This window comes from Macaca nemestrina, chromosome 5, assembly GCF_043159975.1.
Source record: "Macaca nemestrina isolate mMacNem1 chromosome 5, mMacNem.hap1, whole genome shotgun sequence".
NCBI classification, from domain to species: domain Eukaryota; kingdom Metazoa; phylum Chordata; class Mammalia; order Primates; family Cercopithecidae; genus Macaca; species Macaca nemestrina.
Window position 1 is genome coordinate 170,742,439 of NC_092129.1, and position 22,634 is coordinate 170,765,072.

The following is a 22,634-nucleotide window of genomic DNA, read 5'->3' on the forward strand; positions in this document are numbered from 1 at the left end:
AACCTCATGGGCAAGGAAGTCTCCTAAATCCAGAGGAGTTTAAACTGATTTATAACTAAATTTTCTATCTTCATTTGTATGCAAAAGCCCATTAAGAGGCAATTGATTATTTTACAGTACATCAGAGAGCTCAGAAAAATGGATTTATTCTTGAGGTCAGAAAGGCACTGTGCGCATCTCTGCTTCCCAGCCTGTGGAACCGGTGAGTTAGTGTGTCAGTGGTCTCCCTGTAATCACTCACACCTCACCGTGCTACTGTGGATCACCGAGGGCCTCTCATGGCCACATTCTACTGTAAATCATCAACAAGTACTAAAAAGTCTCTACAGCAAGTGAAGTATGCTGAGGAAAAACCGAAGTATTGACCAGTGTGAGAAGGCTCCTGCTTTTCAGGAACTTATAATTATGGTTGGGAGTAGGAGGACGCGGACATTCTGGAATAGACGTGCCCAAACATTCTCCATGCACAGCGCCTTTAACATCTCAGTAATCTTTTTCATGGTGCTCCTAGGCCAAAAGAAAGACTTCACAAGTTCATAGAGTAGGTGACTAAGTCCAAATAATAAGTATTAATCCTAATAACTTAGCAGGTGCTTTAAAAAATAACTCATAAATCGAAAGAGTAAAGATATTTTTAGTTTAGTTTAGTTTAGTTTAGTTTAGTTTTTGAGATGGAGTCTCACTCTGTCGCCCAGGCTGAAGTGAAGTGGCGCAATCTCGGCTCACTGCAACCTCCATCCCCGCGTTCAAATGACTCTCCTGCCTCAGCCTGCTGAGTAGCTGGGATTATAGGCGCCTGCCACCACACCTGGCTAATTTTTGTATTTTTAGTAGAGACGGAGTTTCACCATGTTGGCCAGACTGCTTTTGAACTCCTGACCTCAGGTAATCCACCTGCCTTGGCCTCTCAAAGTGTTAGGATTTATAGATGTGAGCCACTGCACCCTACCAATATTTTTATTTTATTCTTAATCACAGTGTTAATGGTGTTAAAAGATAAATGTAGGCCCATTAACATTTTAAAGCACTTACTTGAACATTCAGCAATTCGTGAATCCAGCAGTACCAGACCAAAAGTGGTTTAGTGCTCCACCCAGGGGTGTGAAGAAGCAAGTCAAAGAAAACATTTGATTGGTTAAAGTGGAAAGTCCCTATTAGATGTTAGTTGGCATTTCTAATTGGTTAAGCTTAAGTTTCATTTTACTATTTATATAGGGTTGAGTTTTGATTTGCTTACGTAGGAACCCAAGGCATGAGAGCCATCTCAGCCTAATGGCCTTCCCATTAATTATTTTGACAATGAGATATGTATGCCTGTGGGGCACTGCACAACTTCTCAAACTTGGAATCAGATAGAACTCTGCCACCCACAGTTCCATCCCACATCTTGATTTTTTCCTGGTGTGTGTTTGTTCTAATCATAGCAACTGCCAAAAACTCAGCTTCACAGAGATAGGCTGTCACTGAAAGGAATCCCGTGTAACCCAGTGTTGAAACTGTGAACTTTCTCCAGTTAGCAGTTCCTGCAGTATCCAATAGATGTCAAGTAACAGAATGTTTCCCTCTAAATTTTAAAACACACTGCAGTTACCCTGAGTTCACCATGGGACCCCTGGATGCCTTAGGTTGGGAACCATGGTTCTAAAGCACGGAAACTAGTTGTGGAACATACAAGACTTGACGGCAACCTGGGTGACCCCCCATCTCTTCTCCAGTAGGCTCTTAATAAATGTTTATGGGATTACAAAGGAATATAAATCATTCTGTTACAAAGATACGTGCACACATATCTTCATTGCAGCACTGTTCACAATAGCAAAGACATGGAATCAACCCAAATACCCATCAAAGATAAACTAGATGAAGAAAATGTGCTACATGTACACCATGGAATACTCTGCAGCCATAAAAAGGAATGAGATCATGTCCTTTGCAGGGACATGGTTGGAGCTGGAAGCCATTATCCTCAGCAAACTAACACAGGAACAGAAAACCAAACACCACATGTTTTCACTTACAAGTGGGAGCCAAACAATGAGAACACATGGACACAGGAAGGGGAACAACACACACTGGGGCCTGTTGGGGAGTAGGGTTCGGGGAGGGAGAGCATTAGGAAAAATAGCTAATGCATGCTGGGCTTAATACCTAGATGATGGGTTGATAGGTTCAGAAACCACCATGGCACACATTTACCTGTGTAACAAACCTGCACATCCTGCACATGTACCCTGGAACTTAAAATTAAAAATTTTTTTAAAAGTCTGTAGGGTCGAATGGTTACACGAAAATCCACATTTCCAACTTGTATTAGTCTGTTCTCACACTGCTAATAAAGACTGGGTAATTTATAAAGGAAAGAGGTTTATTGACTCACAGTATCACATGGCTGGGGAGACCTCACAATCATGGTGGAAGGTGAAGGAGAAGCAAAGTCACATCTTACATGGTGGCAGGCAAGAGAGTGAGTGCAGGGGAACTCCTCTTTATAAAACCATCAGCTCTCATGAGATTTATTCACTATCACGAAAACAGCACAGAAAAGAACCACCTCCATGATTCAATGACCTCGCACCAGGTCCCTTCCATGATACCTGGGAATTATGGGAGCTAGAGTTCAAGATGAGATTTGGGTGGGGACACAGCCAGACCATATCACAACTTGATTTCTTTGCCATCATATTTGACTGGCTGCCAGATTGCATTCAATGTTGTAATATAATCAACATGAGCACAGATACACAGAGCCAGATTGTGGGGGTTTGGATCCTGGCTCAACCACTTACTAGGATGTGAACTTGGGCCTTGACTCTTGAGGGTTTGGCTTTGTTTGTGAAATGAGAATGACAATAACCTCTTCAGGTTTTGGGAGGATTCAGTGAGATGATTCCTACAAAGCACTTCGCAGGTACTTGGTGGTAGTAACTGCTTCCATCAGTAAGAGAGTGTGTGTGTGTGTGTGTGTGTGTGTGTGTGTGTGTGTGTGTGTGTGTTTCTCTTACTCCAGGGGGCACTTTTAGACTTCAGTGTGATTGAGCATGGTGACCTGTCTCAGGAGGAGGTGTTCATGAGAGGAGGGTGGTTGAGGGCTGACGGGGAGGAGGAGGGGAGGGGATAAATCACCTGTCCATGCCCCTTCCCACTGGAGCACAAAGCAAGCCACACCTGGACTTCTGTCCTTGTTCTCTGCATCTGACACACCTTTAGGGCATTACTGTGTCTGAGACATCTAGACATCTCCCACGTGCTCCACCCAAGTCCTGTGCAAGTGTGATGAGTGGCTGATTGTCCAGGAGCCCCAGGCCAGACTTGTTCCAGCACTGTCTCCATGCAGAACCCTTTCCTGGGACTCAGTGAGTCCTTTCCATATAGAAGCATCCCCAGGATGTACAAGGGAACCTTTTCAGCTCTGCTGGGACCCTTTTCTCAGGGGCTGGAGCCTTTCTTGCCTGTATCCTGGCCTCTTCTAGGGCCTCACGTTATTATGTGGAAGAGAAAGTATAAAAACTTAACTCCCAGCCCATTTCCTTGTCTGTAAAATGGGGCTTCTGCCACCTGACATCACCAAGCAGGCTGTGGGCTTCCAGATTTTCAGATTTTGAACAAATGTTGCTGGGGCCGACACAGATTCAGGCGCGCCCAGTTTTCTGGGAGTTCTTGCCAACTAGGTTTCTGTCTTCAAAAACAGTCTGCATTATTTTTGCATATTGTTGCAAAAGAAAACAAAGCACCAGGACTCAGCCCAGCCAGCACCCGGGGCAGCATGACTGCTGTCCACCCCCAGGAGTGAGCAGTGTTTCAGCCTTTCAGCCTTGGATGGCTGGGCTTGTTGACACCCCCATGCCATTCAGCTCAGCGGTAGTCATGGGGTCCCTAGGTGAAACATTAAGCACTGTCCCTTGGAGATAAGAGGTTGTAGGAGGGAAGAAATCTGCTGGCTTCTGGGCTGCAGGAGGAAAGCTTGGCTCTCTGGGGTCAGATGCTTTGTAAACATTCCCTTACACTCCCCACTTCTGTGTCTCGCCTTGCCCATTTCTGAGGTTTCTGAGCTCTGTTGATAAGACTAATTTCTCAGCGATCCTCAGCCTAGTGAGGATGGTAGCATAGACCTATGAAAATATCAGCTTGCAACCAAGAGTGAGGTTTTGTGATTTGGAAAGAGGAGTTTTAATGTGCAGCCTTCCATATAGCTAGCTAAGCCTTCCTTATTTCCTGGGAGCAGTTAATAATGTGTGCAGCTAAGTCCTCACGCAACCTCTACCCTCCATTTTTCCAGCCTTGACTCCCTTTGGCCACCCCAGCCAGCCAGCAATGCCAACACAAGTCTCCGCCAGGGGTGTGTGTATGGCATAAATTGAACTTGACATTTGCTAAGCTATTCCCGCTAGCACCCCATCATGATATTCACGTGGGCAGATCTGGGGGCTGCAGTTTTGCATTTTGTTTTCATTCATAAGGGCATCTGCCCAGGGATCCCTGGCAGAGAGCGCTACAGTAAGTGTATTCTTTGGTTTTATTTGTAACTACATCTCAGTAGTAACTTTCTTCTTGTGGTAGGCCTATTCCTTCCAGCAAAGTTTCCCATGCACTATTCATTTCATACTGTCAGCAGTCTTAACAAAGCTGGCAGGACCGGATATCAGCTCTCTTTCACAGACGGTTTTTGCACATGGAATGAGTGGCAAAGCCAGATCTAGAACCCACGTAGCTTTCGAGTCTGTATCTTTCCCACCCCCTGTGCTGCCACGCACTTACCTGCCTGCCACCAACTTGTTTTGAATTCTTGCAGCTCTAAGAGCTGACCTGTGCAGGTTTTATTTGGGTCTGTTATTGACTTGAGCAGACATTTATAAGCACTTTCCATGGGTCAGGACAGTGCCCATCTGTCCTTTCATCCTCAAAGCAGCCTTTTGAAGAAGGCGTTATTATTCCAATTTTATAGGTAAGTGCACTAAGCTTCTTTGGGTCACATGGCTTGCAAATGCCAGGTGAGGATTTCAATCCATATCCCCTGACCCTCATTTCACCTCCTGTCTGAAAAATCACACTAGATCTTGGGCTGCTTTATTAATAGGCACTCAGAGCTTCCTCTGTGTCCAAATCAATCTTTTCAGAAAGGGGTCCAGAAAGCTTGGAAACCTGTTGTACTCAAGAGGCATTTAAATTGCCAACAACAGAAACTAGCTGGCTGATTTTAGCAGAAGGGAATTATCTGAAAGGACCTTAGTTCCTCACAGAAATGTACGAGAGGCTGGGGAAGTCGGCTTGAAAAACACAAGGAACAAAGAAAGGCTTGGCAGCGGGAACCACTGTCCGGATCACACCAGAGAACCCATCTGGTGTAGACAGACTCGGTTGCTGGCAGTGGTGCTGGCGCTGGGTGATAGAAGCCGTCATTGCATCGTGGGCCTCACAGCCCTAGAAACTAGATGCTACTACCCCTGCTGCCAGCACAGATCTCCACCTTCCTCCATTCTCATGTTCCAGGCCCGGGTGGTGTCCCTGGTTGGCCAAACCCGGGTGGGTGCCCATGGCTTTGCTGCAAAGGCTGCTGGGAAAGCAAACAGCCGGCGTGGCTTCTACGGGGGGAGGCTGTACCCCACCAAGACTCTCAGGTGGGGAATTTCCCAATCACAGCAAGGAGACTCAGGGGCTGGGCAGCTCCCCAGAATCACACATCTCTACTACCTTTCCTCCCACAAACACACACACACACTCAATTATTGCCCTGTAGGTTACTTGTCAGTTGCTACAATTACTATCTTCCCACCACTCCCTGGGCCTTGGCACAGACTGCGTCTACCGTGGGGAGCTGGTGCAGGTGAAAGTGCTCTGGGAAGTAGCATGTTAATCATGTTCACCACCTGCTGGGGGTGGAGCCCTGGAGCTGGTTTGCCTCCTGGCTGCAGGAGGGGTTTATTGCCTCTGTTAGGCCACACCAGCAGCAGATGGGGTTCGCATAAGCTGATTGTTTCCCTCTGCTTCTGGCTGAAGCAGGAGGATCTCTTGTTTCTTGGGGAGGATGCGTGGAGCATTGGGATGCTTTCCTTTCTTGGGCAGGCTTTGGCCACTCTCGGTGTTTTTATCCCTCCAAGGACGTGCGTTACTAGGCTGCAGGAGGCGGGGTTAGCATGGTCCCGCAGTGGCTTTCCTTCTGGCACCTAGGTTCACAGAAGTGGAGTATGTGGCATGCCCGTCACTGCCTAGTTCCTTTGGCTGAGATGAGAGGTGCCCACTTGCAGAAGGCTGGGGCCCTGGGAAGGCTTCCTTTATTCAGCTGTGGGAATCCCATAGGAACCCCAGCACTATAATGGCTGGTTTCCCCAGCCTCTCTCTTTCTCGATAATAATCTTTCAGTTGTCCTGGCAGGTTCACTGCCATGGATGTGGAGAAACCAGCTATTCACCTTCAAAGAGAAGAACCACTGTGTTCTCCCATGTCAAGCCTCCAGCCCTTCTTGCTTTCCAGTTCTTTTGTCTTCAAGCTCTCGACTCTGCCCTCCTTTCATTGCTTTCCCAAATCTTCTCAATACAATGCTGGGACCTGGTGGGGCGGGGCCTGAGGGATTGGTGCTTCGTTTATTAACCCACCTGGTAGTTCTGAGGCTCAGTCGTTTCATCCTATCCCCCATTCTACTCATGTGAAAAATGGAAAATGCGGGGCTTTGGGACCACAGAACTGAATTTGCACCCTGGATCTGCATATATCTCTGACCTTGGGCACTTATAATCTCTAAGCCTTAGTTCCCCATTTTCTACAAATGACGGTGCTGGAGTGGTGCTTAAGTGAGCCAAAGGGAAGCCCCTGATGCCACGTGGATACATAAAATTTTAGCTCCTCTTCTCTTCCCTGTGCTCTTTTCTGCCCCAAGACTGAGGCTGTGGCTCTGCCCTGCACCTGTTTCTGTTGCTACTGCCTCCAGGGAGCCCAGAGCTGGAGGACACAATCTCATTGATAACAAGGAGACTAAAAAAGATCTTAAAAACCCTAGAGTACCTCACCGAGTCTTTCTTTTTGATGGAGTAAAAACTACTGAAGGAACTTAGAAACAAAGAGAGGTTTGGAAGAAATGTAGACATGTCTGAGAATACTTGAGACTCTTCCTCTGTGGAGGTTTCTAGAGTTTGCAGGCAGGTAACACAATGAGTAGACGGGGCTGGAGGAACTGTGAGAGGTAGAATTCTAAGAGGACCTTTGCCACTTGGTGTTACTTCTGTGATTAGCTCTATGGCAAAAAGGGGATCATCTGGGTGGGCCTAATCTAATCACAGGAGCTCTTGAAAGGCAGCAAATTGTCTCTTGCTGGTGGCAAAAGAGGAAGTCCAAGAGCTTCCAAGTATGAGAAGGATCCAACTTCCACATGCTATTGCTGGCTTGAAGATGGCAGGACACATGGCAGGAAAGTGGGCTCTGTAGAAGCTGACAGCCAGCAAGGAGATGGGGACCTCAGTCCTACAGCCACAAGGAACCAAGTTCAGCCAACAGCCTGAATGAGCTTGAAAGCAGATTCTTCTCTAGAATGATTTTGTGAAAACCTAATCAGGGACCCAGCTGAGCCCACCTGAACTTCTGATCTAGAGAACTGAAAAATAGTAAATGGATGTTATTTTAAGCTGTTCAGTTTGTGCTGGTTTATTATAGCAACAATACAAAACTAATACAGGACAGCAGTGCACCGGGGACTGGTGAGGACTGTGGTATACTGCAGATGTACATGCCATCTAACTGTGGAAGCCACTAGACAGCTACAACTGAGTGTTGTCATGCAGGAGGTTCTGCAGAAGAACCCAGTGTTTCTGAATTTTTGCATTTTTTGAGACCAAAACTTCAGACTGTGTGAAATATCTTGACTTTAAAAAAAAGACAAAAAACATATCTTCTGGGTAAATGCACTTGTGATCTCGTCACTAAAGCACAACCTGCCTTGAATGGAGAATTTCCTACATTTATTTTGAGATGTTGCCTAGTTTAAAGTCTCTTGCCTTCCCACTATACACAGTGAGGATAGTGTTTCTTTTGAAGTATTGACTTGCAATCAACAAGGAGATTCTAAGGTTTGTTGGGGACTGCGTGGGGGTTTTGGGAGATGACAAGAGGTTCCCAGCCTTTTGGATGTGTGATGAGGTTTCACACCATACTTGGGAAGAGAAAGCCTAGATTCCTTTATTTCTCAACAGCTAGGCTGACCACCATTCTAGTCCCTCCATCCTGTTAGGTGGGTGGGTAGGAAATAGAATTGTAGTTCAACCCAGCAATCTCACCCAACCCAATCATTTGTGTTTTCTTGTAAATATCTCAGCCTCTTTTACATGACTCTGGTGACCCAGTGTTTGACATTGTGCTTTTTCCTCTTCCACTCCAGAAATTGACTCTTTCTATGGGGACAGTGTGGCTTATGAGACTCTGGCTATGCCCCTTGGATCCGGGGGGTACACCCTGAATCCTGACTTGTCCAAGCATGGAATGGTGGTGTAGGCTCAAGAATGGCTGTTCTAGGCCACTCTCTAGAATAGTGACCACTGAGGTATAGTGGATGTCATTTGGCTATTTTTGACCAATATAGTAGGACTCAACTGCTGGAGTTCACAGTCCTGGCCATTTTCCTCTGTCCCCAAGTCCCTGACCACTGTGCCCACTGTATCAATTCCAAGCCTCTGTTCTCCCATGGGCCCTCTTGCCCTCTTCCCACCTCCCTGCCCCCTCACACTCTGGTCTGTGTGTGCCACCGACACGAAGGGGAGGGCTGCCCCAGGCCTCCCTGCATGGGAAGCTGGCCACTAACTTGGAAGGTCTGTTGGTGCTACATACCTACCTGTTGTTTCTAGACCTCTACCCTTGGTCTCCCTTGGGCTGGAAGTAGCAAGCTTTTCTTTTCTCTCCTGGAGAATGGCCCTGCTGGAAGGAGCTGGCTAGTGACTCCCCAGTATCATATCTGCATTCTCAACTGTAGCCTCAAATATAAGCTGTAGAGATGGAGATGTTTGGGATTTACCAATAAGGTAACAGAAATTGGAAAGTGTTTCAGGAGTGAATGCTCATTACACATGTGATAGTTTCCATCATTAGATGACCAAATGCACACAAAGAAATCTGAGAAAATCCCCATGCTGATGGGGGTTCCTGGGCAATAAAAGGGCCCAGGTAACAGGCTAGAGTCATGGGGGAAGGTCCACAAAAGGGTTGGTGGGATAGGAGCTGGGCCTTATGGGTGGGTTGAATGTAGAAAGCACTTGAACAATTAATTCAGTTCAACACCAAGTCCCATCACCATCAGCCATCCTGACTTCCTTTCATTGGCTGTGACCCTCTTTCAGAGCCCACTAATAGCCCCAGGAGCTTCAACACAGGAGCTGAATATGGGTCACTCTGACCCACTTCCGTTTCAAGTGTGAAATTAGGATGGAAACTTAATCAAATTGCCCTGAGACTTCAGATGTCACCCAGCTGAACATCGGGCCTCCCACCCCCACTGCCCTGGTTTCTGAAGCTCACTGCAGTCAGTTGCATGATTGTCTTCAGAGCCCTCCTTTTGTGCTGTGTGCTGCAGACATTGCACATACGTGCACAGGCACGTGTAGCCAGCAAGAATGGGAGTGCATATCTCTGGGTGACATGGGTGCAAAGAATAACCTCGCCAGCCTTAAGAGAAGGGTGGTCAGAAGGCAGTAAGAGTGCGAAAGTTAAGATCAGACCCAAAGTACAGCTTGATGGGAGGAATAAGTCCTAGCGTTCTATAGCACTGTAGGGTGACTGTAATTAGCAACAATTTATTGTATATTTTCAAATAGCTATAAGGAGGATACTGAATGTTCCCAACACAAAGAAATCATAAAGATTTGATTTCTTTGGCATGGGCGCAGTGGCTCACACCTGTAGTCCTAGCACTTTTGGAGGTTGAGGTGGGCAGATCACCTGAGGTTGGCAGTTCGAGACCAGTCTGACCAACATGGAGAAACCTCATCTCTGCTAAAAAAAAAAAATACAAAATTAGCCGGGGTTAGTGGCACATGCCTGTAATCCCAGCTACTCGGGAGGCTAAGGCAGAATTGCTTGAGTCCGGGAGGCAGAGGTGGCAGTGAGCCAAGATTGTACTATTGCACTCCAACCTGGGCAACAAGAGACAAGAGTGAAACTCCATCTCAAAAAAAAAAAAAAATTTGAGATGATGAATATGCTAATTACCTTGATCTGATCACTGTACATTATATGTATTGAAATATCACTATATACCCCAGAAATATGTGTAAATATTATGTGTCAATTAAAAAAACTTATTTTTGGCTGGGCTCACACCTTTAATCTCAGCACTTTGGGAGGCCGAGATGGGCGGATCTCTTGAGGTCAGGAGTTCAAGACCAGCCTGGCCAACATGGTGAAACTCTGTCTCTACTAAAATTACAAAAATTAGCCAGGTACATTACAGGGTCATGCCTGTAATCCCAGCTACTAAGGAGACCGAGGCAGGAGAATGACTTGAACCTGGGAGGCGGAGGTTGCAGTGAGTCAAGATTGCACCACTGCACTCCAGCCTAGGCGATAGAGCAAAACTCCATCTTAAAACAAAAAACAAAAAACAAAAAAACATATTTTTAAAAAGACTAGGCTGGCTTTGTGGCTAGACAATCTGGGTTCAAATTCCAGATTTGACTCTACTGCTATTGAGTTGTGGAATCAGAAGCAAGTTGCTTACGCCTCAGAGGCTCAGTTTCCACATCTGTAAGATGGGAACAGGACAAGTACCTGGTTGTGTAGACCAAAACATGAAAATGCATGCAAAAAACTCAGCCTCCTCTGGCACAAAGTAAGTACTCAATAAATGACTGTTCTTGCTATTTGAAATTGTGCCATTTGTACTATGAGCAGATCAGACTAGTCTTTTGAGTTGGGAAGTTGTATTTATGTTAAGAACTTTCATGGGGATTGAAAATCGGGGATTTAGTCTCTCCAAATGGCCTCTTTTAATGTATATGGAGGAAAGGACAGAGGGAAGAGTGGGATTTAGACAAGTCAACCCTGATGATACTTCTACTTCTCTTACAGTTTGTAAGTTCAAAAAAAAAAAAAAAAGTGTAGTGTGTATGTGTGTGTGTGTGTGTGTGTGTGTGTGTTGGGGGAGCAGGAAGGAGATTAGCAGGAAGAAAAATAAAAGAGGAAAAAGAGCTGGGCTAAATGGAGTGTTGCAGTAAGTGAGTGAGAGAGTGAAAGTAACTAAATGTCCCATGTCTCAGGGTGCAGGGATGGAGGGATTATAAATAGCCCTGTCCGTTCATATGTTTAGTTCTGTTGAAACCAGAGATTTGTCTTTGACCTGGCTTTTTTCTTTTTCTTTGGTCTAAATTCCAATTCTGCTTAATCTTCCTTGAATCACAGATTATTTTAAGATTCTAATGAACCTCTCTCAGAAAATTGTGCATCAGCATATACACACAACAGTTTTTTTTTTTTTTTTTTTTTTGAGATGGAATCTTGCTCTGTCGCCCAGGCTGGAGGGCAGTGGCACAATCTCGGCTCACGGCAAGCTCCACCTCCCAGGTTCACACCATTCTCCTGCCTCAGCCTCCCGAGTAGCTGGGACTACAGGCCCCCACCACCACGCCCGGCTCATTTTTTGTATAGTAGAGACGGGGTTTCACTGTGTTAGCCAGGATGGTCTCGATCTCCTGACCTTGTGATCCGCCCACCTTGGCCTCCCAGAGTACTGGGATTACAGGCATGAGCCACCGCGCCCAGTCATACACACAACAGTTTTTATAAACAGTCCAGTATTAGCAGTTTCCCGATTCCACATTAAACACCATTAATCTTATTTTAGACCATTTTTTATACATGACCCAAACTTCTAAATGATGAATAGTCAAGCTCCTATGCATGCTTCAGAACCCAGCTCAAATGTTCTCTGTCCAGCAAAACTTTCTTCCATGCCCAAATTGGTTGGGCAGCCCTTCCTTCATGGTTTCATTGTTTATCACTTTCTGAGATCTGCATCCCATAATCGCCCCTTTCCCGATTGGTCTCCTCTACTAGACTGTGAGCTCGTACTCATCTTACTCATTTTTTGGTTCCAGTGCCTAGCACAGAAATATTGAAGGAACAGAGTATAAATGAAGATAATGAGTTCCCTACTTGAAATGTAAAGCAAGCCGTCTCTACCTTCTGCAAATGCGAGGAAAAAATAGGAAGCCGTATCTGATGGGACTTCTTTCAGGGGCTCTGCCAGTCTGCTGGGACAGCTGCAAGCCAGCCTGCAGAACTAGCATCCGTTTTGGCTTCGAGAAGATAAGGGGCTGTCAACACAAGTGGAATGATGGGGAGGAACCGGTGGGAAAGTAGCATTGCCTCCGAGATTTCCACCATGATTAGATCAGGGAGTGCGTGATTGGAAACGTGCTCATGGGGAGTGATGCTTGAGGTTCCAGGCTGATTATGTTAGGGAACAGCCCTGGTCCCTGGGTGGCCAGGTGTCAGCCATCCTCCAGGTACCCAGGGATAACTTCCCTGATGAAGGGCAGCAACAGGTGCCTGCTCTGTGGGACAACAGAGCTCCCTCTTTCCCTGGAGGTGTGAATGGGAAGCCCCTTGCCCAGACTCGTGGGGGTACCATTTGGATCAAGTGTCAGTCCCACCAGAGCTCTGATCTGTCCTGAGGTAGGAGCAGAGACTCAGCCACAACTTGGAGACCCTGAGCTTGGAGGATGTCAGGGGAGCAGCTGCCTGAAGGGCTTTAGGGTCTCTGGGCTGGAAACTCTTCCCTATAGCACAGATTTCTCAGGAGGGCCGTGAATGTTTTGGCTCAGTTACAGAGAGCACATTCAGCAGGCTTCGGAGGGAGCCGATTTTCCATTTCCCTATGAAGGATCTCAGGAGGGCAGTAAAGCTCCTTCTGAAATTATTTAACTTAAAAGCTTCTGACGAAGAGCAGGCACACTGCCTTGCACATAGCACTCTCACCCGCCAGAAGTTTCCCACGGATCTCATTTTGTTCCTAACTGCAGCATGGCGATATAGGTCGGAAGGTGCCTCTCAGCTCCACCATTTTAAGGACAGATAGCTTTGCTTTATTTGCTGCTGAGAGGATCTTGTCTTAAAAATTTAAGTTGGTTCAAGCCCCAAAGCCTCCAAAAGACCTAGGTTTAGCTCTTTGTTCTCACACAAAGGGCTGCCTGGGCTTTGTGGGGTGAGTTGTAAAGTCCTCCCCAGAAGACCCAGGCCAGTCCCCATGTGCTCTCTGCCACTCACCCGTGGCCACGCTGCATCACATTGACAAATGCAGCAACCCTCCAAGACAGTCATTTCTGGATGCAGGGACAGGGCCCTCACTGGAGCTGAGCATGGAGCCATGGCATGATGGCTCACAGTCCTGGATGGACGCAGCAGAGTGACCCTCATCCATCATACCCGCATGTGCGCAGAAAGCCCCTCCCGTTCCTCTACCATCATTGTGAGCACCAGGGGACTTTGCCAGACCTCTCCTACCACTTGGGAAATGTTTGGGGCTTGGCAGAACACAACACATACTTTCTCAGGCACTTCTTGTTTTCATATTTTTCATTTTTCGCTGCCTGTTAATCTGGAGTGAAATAGAGTCCATATGTTCCAAGTCCCTTTGCCTAATTCTCTGCAGCATGATTTTTATCTCTGAAATTGTTTGAAGTCCCAAAGTTTTTGATCTTTTGCCTTAGAAACAGGGCACCACATTTTGCCACGAAAGGATGTAAACCTGAGACCTAAAGAAGGTGTGTTGGCCTGGTGCCCCCAGAGGCGTGTGGATGCAGCATGGGACAAGTGGCTCCCTCGTCCTTTCAGGGAAGTTGTTCACCCCGGAGTGAGAAAGTGCAGATGGCCTCCTTAGGCTGTGCGGAGTGACCTAGGGCAGTATTCTTTTCTCATGGCAAAAGGAGGAAAGCCTTTGTAGGTTTCCCCATTAGGAAATTAGCCATGGCTGGTAAGGGGCTTATAAAAAAGGGCCTCTGCCTCTGCCTGAACCCCTCATTTTCCAGCTCCCTGGTAGAATCTATTTACCATCAAGTCAAAGAAATGTCATAGCCATGTGCTTAGGGAAGAGTGCAAGACTGCCTCTACTTATTTCCTACATTAAATGGAGGGAGAGTGCTTTTCTCTAAAGAGCCATTTTGGTGCTTTCTCTGGGGTGGAGAGAGAGGCACCATGCTAAGAGAGATGATCGTCATGAGGACATCAAAGACCTGTGGTATTTGCTGGAGGCCGAACCCAAAGCCCAGGCTGACAGGCAGTTTGCAGAACAGGTATCTGTGTGCTTTTTTCAGGAGAAATCCCAGCATACGGTGAATGGCATCTGACACACCCAGGATTGTGGGGTATGTCAACCACACACTCAGATAATGCAAGTTCCCTTTACATTGCAAGTGGTTTCAGGGATGAGAGGAATGCTCTGTGTCACACTAATCCACCTACACACACACACACACACGTGCACACACACGTGCACACACACACACAGACATACAGTGTCTGACTAGAAGTCTATACTTAGAATTATGCTCCTTTAGCAAGAAACTTTTGATAGGGAATATTTGGGTGGGGAAAAGCTGGGAAAAAGAAAGAATCTGAGGATCTTGAGGATCCCAGAGTGGGCTTTTCAGAAGCCCCCTGAGAGAGGTAGGGTAAGGGAAGACTGTCCAGAATGCAGAGAAAACAAACTTCACTTAGCAATCTGATTAGTAGGAGTGGTTGGATTAGTAGGATTATGATTGATTTTCTTTTCTTCACTATATTTTTGCACATTTTCTAAATTTGTCATTTTATGGTCAGAAAAAAAAAATGCTAATTTAAAAAATCCACGAAGAGACAGGAAGATCTTCGAAGGGCAGCACTCACAATAATGGGAAAAGGGTTCTCCAAAGTCTAGGGGAGCTGGCAGGTTCCAGCTCTCATGGGCCCATCCCAGTCAGTGCCTGAGCCCCGGAGAGCTGGTAGAAGGCTCTGCTGACCCTGAACCTTGAAAGCTTCAGAGGCCTGGGCTCTGCATTTTGGGTTCCTTTTGGAACTGGAAGGATTATCTTATTTTTGTGCCACATATCTTAATATGTGCCAAAGGCTTTAAGAAGTTACTGTGCAATGTACGATGATGCCTGGGTCTCAGAACCGGAGGGGATCCGTGCATGGGCTTCAGGTTGTGGCGGAGTTTTGTGCATCTGTCTGAGTTGCATGTTTCAGAGAGAGACTCCACAGCTTTCACTAAGAATCATAAAGAGGTCTTGAGCAAATGGAGCAACAAGACCTGGCAACAGAGCCCAGACCTCTGAAGCTTTCAGGGTCAGCAGAGCCTTCTACCAGCTCTTCGGGGCTCAGGAACTGGGATGGGTCCATGAGAGCTGGGACCTGCCAACTCCCCTAGACTTTGGAGAACCCTTTTCCCATGATTGTGAGTGCTGTCCTTCAAAGATCTTCCTATCTCTTTGTGGATTTTTTAAATTAACATTTTTTTCTGACTATAAAATGCCAAATTTAGAAAATATGGAAAAATATAGTGAAGAAAATAAAATCAATCATAATCCTACTAATCCAACCACTCCTACTAATCAGTTAACCTCCTAGGGTTTTTCTTTTCCTTTTGTCATTTTAGAGAGAGTTGAGATCATACATGTCTATGAATAGAGCCCTTTTCATTTAACATTACATCATAATCATCTTACTTGCCATTGAAAGGTCTTCATAAGCATCATTTTCTATGTTTGCACAATATTCTATTATATGGCTGCATGACAGTTGACTTACCCCTTTTTCTGTTGTGTATTTGTGTTGTTCACAGTTGTTTTGTTTTTTGTTTTGAGACAAGGTCTCACTGTCACCTAGGCTGGAGTGCAGTGACCCAATCATAGCTCACTGTAGCCTTTAACTCCTGGGCTTAAGTGATCCTCCCACCTCAGCCTCCTGAGTGGCTGGGACTACAGGCATGCATCACCACACTTGGCCTTTTTTAAGAAATGGGATCCTGCTCTGTTGCCCAGACTGGTCTCAAACTCCTGGCCTCAAGTGATCTTCCCAAAACTCTGGAATTATGGACGTGAAGCCACTGCATCCAGCCTCTGTTCCCAGTTTTTTGCTATAATAAATAATGCAGTCAAAACTATCTTTGGGCAAGATGCCATGCTTGCATATTGGATTATTTCTTTATGATAAATTCCTAGAAGTCTCGTTTGACTTTTGAAGATGCTGTGTGTTAAGGTGTTGCTGAGATTCATCTGTAAAGCGTGAATGTTGCAAAAGACTGTGGGCAAAGAGGTGGGGCAGGCAACAAGGTTTGCTGGGTTCCTGTTGCACATTGGATGCACCACAAGGTGCTGTGGGTATTAATGGAGACTTAAGCATTAAAAGACCCAGCCCTTATCCTCGAGGACCTTACTGTATAATGTGGAGCCATATCATATATATTAGGTTGGTGCAAAAGTAATTGCGGTTTTACCATTAAAAAGAGGGCACCACAATTACTTTTAATGGCAAAACCGCAATTACTTTTGCACCAACCTAATAAATAGCCTAAAGAGACGTCTGTATCTCAGATCCCTGGGGAATCCACACGGGAGTCTAGGGATGGAGTTGCATTTTTGTGTATCATGTCATGTTCATGTTACATTTTCTGAAGCTTTCATCAGAATCTTTTTATCTATGGAGCTGCAAAGAATTCCATGCAATCATTATTTTGGGTGTGTAGGGAAGAGGTGTGGATCATTTATCTCTAATTATTCTTTTCTTCTTTTGTTATTTTATTTTATAGTTTTTATAATATAAAAAAATAAAAAACTTTTCTTAAGTACCATTAATATGACCAATAGCGTATACTGAGGAGATGGCAGTCAGGGTCCTGCTTTTGGGGACCTTGAGGTAGAGTGTAGCAGAGGCCAGAGCCTATACCAATGGCTGTGAGGCAGATTTCGGCAGTATTTGTCACCTGTCCCTGCAGTGACCTACCACTCTATTTACATATAAATCTGTTCCTGGTAGCATGAGCCGGTTTTAGATGAGCTTCATGCCTACAGGATCATGTTGTCAGAACATAGTGTTACACGGGTGTATGAGACTTTTGGTGATACAAACCAATGTTATCTCATCTCTCTGCCGGAGCCTCAGTCCTCACCGGGTTGCTAAGCATTAAAAGAGCTTCTCACTGCTATTTGATGCCCATCAGGGGGACCAGCCCAGCTCTGCCAACACAGAAGAAAAGGCAAGGAGGTGTGGTCATTCTGTAGGCTCCAGGCTTTTCGCTTAGGGCCAGAACTGGATGTGCACATGGAAACTGACAGCCATCGTTTGTATTTCCTTTCTCCAATCTGCACTGACCATTTCTAGGATGTGGCTAGCTCTTCCAGTGGGAAAATGAGAAAGCCATGTGCCAGGCCGTGGCCCTGGACAGACATCTGCAATCGCACAACTTCTACAAAACCCCATCTTAGCTCAGCATGTTGTAAGGGTTCGTGGATTTTGGCAACTGAGTGGCTGTAGTCAGGACAAGTGGGATAGGGTGGGGTGTGTCTCATTACCCCATTTCTCTTGAAGTCTCTCCCACATCTGTGACTGGAGTGCCCAGGTCTCCTTTAGAGGGTCTATGGGTGAGCGTGCCTAGACCACAGAGACCTGCCCCAGGACAGGTGCTTTGACTCCCAAGTCTTTTTGCCTAGCATCTATTTTATCTGACTTGCTAAGAAATCTGTCATTTTTTTTTTTTTTTTTTTTTTTTTTTTTGCCCTCAAGTTGGCCGTTTCTCCAGGTCTAGCCGAGTTGTTTTTCTTCTTCCTTGACTCTCGGCTTCCATGGAATAAATCTCTTTCTCATTTCCCTGTCACTCTCCTTTCCTTTGATCCTTTGTTTTCCCCAGACCCAGAACCACTTAGTCTCCTAAAGGGTTCAGAGAGGCACTTTGGTCTCCCTGTAATTTATACACACATTACAGTCATCACGTAAGAGTAATTCTTATTTGGCCTGACCTCCACTGGCCAAAAGCAACACACCCCACCCTGAAGCAGATGGGGGTCGGGGAGGAAACAGGCACTGCCAACTCCTCAGATTTAGGTAATATCCGCTCTTTATAGGAAAAGAAAAACTTTAAACAAACACATCTGTGACCACTGCCAGCCCTAATCCGGAATGCAAAATAAACAAGCACGATAATGCTCAAAATACAATCCTGGGGAATCGTCGGGGGCAGAGAGGGGAAGACGTCAGCCAAAAGCTTAGACCTTCAAAGGGTATCATTAAGAAATTCTTCACACTTAATTAGACTCACCTTGGCTAGGATTTAAGCTTATGTATTCTGATTCTTCCAAATACAGATACTCTTCTCCTTTCACTATGTGATTTTTAATAATAATATATTTTTACTAAAAATGATATTTTAAATATAAAATACAACATATAAAACATTTTATATATAAGATAACTGTAATGATATATTTTATATGTAAAAAGATTATATCATATACTTTAATAGTACTATCTTATATTTTGTATTTAAATAATATAAAAGCAAAATCTATTTCTGTTTAAAATGTTATAGATTTATATACATAAACTATAAAATGAAGCATTTTATACTACCTTAGCAAATATTATTAAACATTTCTAAAATATAGATTACTTAAATATCTTAAAATAAATCTTATTATTTAAATCAATACCAGACGTTTAACATTAAAATTAAGTAATTCATTGCCTTTTGGGACCAGGACACCTGTAATCCCAGCACTTTGGGGATTTAGGGGGTAGGGGACCACTTAAGACCAGGAATTTGAGACCAACCTGAGCAATATAAGGAGACCCCTGTCTCTTAAAAAAAAAAAAAAAAAATTGGAGACCCCATCTCTTTAAAAAAAAAAAAATAGCTGAGCATGGTGGCTCACGCCTGTAATCCCAGAACTTTGGGAGGCTGAGTTGGGCGGATCATGAGGTCAGAAGTTTGAGACTAGCCTGGCCAACATGGTGAAACCCGCCTCTACTAAAAATACAAAAATTAACTGGGCATGGTGTCAGGCGCCTGTAATCCCAGCTACTCAGGAGGCTGAGGCAGGAGAATCGTTTGAACCCAGGAGGCAGAGGTTGCAGTGAGCCAAGATGGTGCCATTGCACTCCAGCCTGGGTGATACGGTGACACTCCATCTCAAAAAAAAAGTTTAGCTGGGTATGGTAGCACCTACTGTCTTAGCTACTCAGGAGGCTGAGACAGGAGGATTGCTTGAGCCCAGAGGTTTGAGACTGCAGTTAGCTATGATCGCACTACTGCAATGCAGCCTGGGGAACAGTGAGATTCTGTCTCAAAAACAAACAAAAAACAAATTAAGTAATGCAACATAAATATTTAAAGTAATATTGAAATATATAGACTATCTTCTTTTTATTTTCATTATTTTTTAGTTTTTGAGACAGAGTCTTGCTGTCCCCAGGCTGGAGTGCAGTGGTCAGAACATAGCTCACTGCAGCCTCGACCTCCTGGGCTCTAGTGATCCTCCCATCTTAGCCTCCTGAGTCGCTGGGACCACAGGCATGCACCACCAGCCCGGCTCATTATTATTATTATTATTATCATCATCATCATCATCATCATTATTATTATTATTATTGAGACAGGATCTCTCTGTGTTACCCAAGCTGGCCTCCAACTCCTGGGCTCAAGGCCTCCTCCGGCCTTGGCCTCCCAAAGTGCTGGGACAACAGGCCTGAGCTACCACAACTGGCCTTCTTTTTCTATTAATGTGAAATATTTTAAGATCTGACCCAGGGATGCGCGCTCAGACATGGTCCCGCCCCGCTGACCGCTGTCTTCCTCCCACCCGCAGGCATCGGCAAGAACGTCATATGCGACCGCACGGCCACGCCGCTGGACGCCTTCCGCATGACCTCGGCCGCGCACTACTATCCCAAGCTCATGAGCATCATGGGCAACGTGCTGCGCTTCCTGCCGGCTTTCGTGCGCATGAAGCAGCTGATCGAGGAGGGCTACGTGGGCGAGCCGCTGGTGTGCGAGGTGCAGGTGCACGGCGGCAGCCTGCTGGGCAAGAAGTACAACTGGAGCTGCGACGACCTGATGGGCGGCGGTGGCCTGCACTCCGTGGGCACCTACATCATCGACCTGCTCACCTTCCTCACCGGCCAGAAGGCCGTCAAGGTCCACGGGCTGCTCAAGACCTTCGTGAAGCAGACTGACCACATCAAGGGCATCCGCCAGATCACCAGCGACGACTTCTGCACCTTCCAGATGGTGCTGGAGGGCGGGGTGTGCTGCACCGTCACCCTCAACTTCAACGTGCCCGGCGAGTTCAAGCAGGATGTCACTGTGGTGGGCTCCGCCGGGCGCCTGCTGGCCGTGGGCACCGACTTGTACGGGCAGCGCAACAGTGCCCCGGAGCAGGAGCTGCTGGTGCAGGACGCTACGCCGGTGAGCAACTCCCTGCTTCCGGAGAAGGCCTTCAGCGACATCCCCTCGCCCTACCTGCGCGGCACCATCAAGATGATGCAGGCGGTGCGCCAGGCCTTCCAGGACCAGGACGACCGGCGCACGTGGGACGGGCGGCCCCTCACCATGGCCGCCACCTTCGACGACTGCCTGTATGCCTTGTGCGTGGTGGACACCATCAAGAGGTCCAGCCAGACGGGGGAGTGGCAGAACATTGCCATCATGACCGAGGAGCCGGAGCTGAGCCCTGCCTACCTGATCAGCGAGGCCATGCGCCGCAGCAGGATGTCCCTCTACTGTTAGCACAGACTGAGAACCTCGGGGACTTGAGCCTTCTGCAGGGGATATCCACAGAGAGGGAAAGGCCAAGGGGAGAGGGTGGCCATGGGGAACGTGGGGATCAGGGAGGTGAAAGGACACTGTGAATAAATGGCATGTAGGAAGGTAAACTTCAGTCCCGGTGACTGATCCCAAACCAGACTGTTTGTGGGCTGAGCTCCTAGCCTGGAAGCATTTAGGAGAGCCTGCCATTCCTGGGATGATCCTTGCTGGGTATTTGCACGGGAGTGGTTTGGTATAGCTGCCTCTGCTGCCCTTTACTGTGACAAGCAAGGAGGGGTTGCTTCCCTCCCTACCTCATGCACCCGACACACCTTGGCCTTCTGCAAGCCAAATGGTTCTGCAGGGTCAAGACACTAGTACCAGATGGCAAGCTCAGTGCCCGGGACACCCACTGCTGGCAGGAGAAGGCCCATTTTCACAGTCCGCATAAGCCTGTTAGGCTGGGGTTGGGGGCGGGATGGGCTGGTGAGAAAGTTCAAATTCCAGGAAGCTACTTTTATTGGATGTAAGGTATCTAAAGGCAAAAGTACTTAGAAGCGAAGTGGCCACCTTTTGACTGATTGGGCTTCCTTATAGGAAGAACTGAGGGTGTGTCTTTGCACTTGGTTCATTGCCCTTCACCTGGTGGAGAAAGAGAGGTCAGAAATAGTAAGCAAAAAGCAGGACTCCCAGAAGCCACAAGGAAGGAGCACAGGCTGCACCAAAGCAGGGGCAGCAGAGAATAAAATATCTCTTTGAACTTGTCAACAATTAAAAAACTGAAAGGAGTCACCTTATAACACTATTTCCAGTAAAGGTGGAATTAAGTGTCTGAGGGATTATTGAGGTGTTCAGGTAGCCTTGCCACATGGCTCTCCAGGCAGGGCTGAGGAGATAGCACAAAGTATGGGTTTGACCATAAGCTCATATGCTGCCCCCAAAGACTGGGAACGGCTGTGTGCCTCAGTGTTACAGTGTGAATTCCTAAACAGGGTAAAGTGAGCCTAGCTAGGGAGGTGTCTGGGGCTCCATCACCCATCTCTCCTACCAAGCTGGGCAAGAGCTTTTAGGAAATCCATCCAGCTTTGTGGATTTAAAAAGGAAGCCTTCAGATCCAATTAGAATCCCCTTTCCTTAAAAATCAATCAATCAATAAATAAGTATTTTCCTTAGCTCCAGCATTTGCTTTCAGGATTCTGACACCTGAGAATTTGGGGGTAGGTATTAAGCAAAACAAAAGGACAACAAGGAACATTATTCCTAGTGTTTCTAAAATAGGGGTTTAGAACCCCCCAAGGGGCCATTCTTAGGCTTGAGAAGGCTAACGTTGGAAAAAACATATTCTTCTCATTGGTCTCCTGTCTTGTCTTTGCACACTCTGCTTACAGAGCTTTTGTTAGAGATGCTGAACTGCAGGCTGGGAGCAGGCAATGCCAAAAGGGAACAGACACACACACATGCATATACACACACACATAGATTTTTGAATGCTTGCTGCCATCAAATGTCGCTTGAAATCATTCTTTAAAAATTCAGATCTGGTCTTGAAAGAAGTATCAAATCAAGTACATTCAGAGAACAGGGAATTATCCTTTGTTATCTTTGCTTAATTCTTCACCCCATGTAATTATCTTTGTTATCTTTGCTTAATTCTTCACCTCATGTAAGATGTTTGTCAAGGGTGGACGTGGAAGCCATTCCTTGTAAGTCTATGTAGCTTTTGTTCACAGGCTCACTGAAGTCCAACAGGTGTCTTTACATGCAACTGAGGTTTAGAGTTCTTTTCAGATAGCTGCCATTAGAACTAGAAGGGAATCTAAGAGGCCTGGAGTCCACCCCCAGCCTGGGTAGGCAAAATCTGAGAGGGAACAGCCCAATCAATTGCATCCTT

General features: G+C 46.2%; 1 protein-coding gene across 3 annotated transcripts in view; it reads left to right on the top strand.

Moving 5' to 3' along the window:
* LOC105482446 (Gfo/Idh/MocA-like oxidoreductase domain containing 1) overlaps positions 1-22,064 on the top strand; it is a 126,171-nt gene extending 104,107 nt beyond the window's left edge. For all 3 annotated transcript variants that reach the window (XM_011742555.3, XM_011742557.2, XM_011742556.3), the window contains exon 2: positions 19,806-22,064. In XM_011742555.3, the coding sequence (XP_011740857.1) occupies positions 19,806-20,725 (920 nt within the window). In that variant the 3' untranslated portion in view covers positions 20,726-22,064. The remainder of the gene's footprint in view (positions 1-19,805) is intronic.
* The last annotated feature ends 570 nt before the right edge of the window (positions 22,065-22,634 follow it).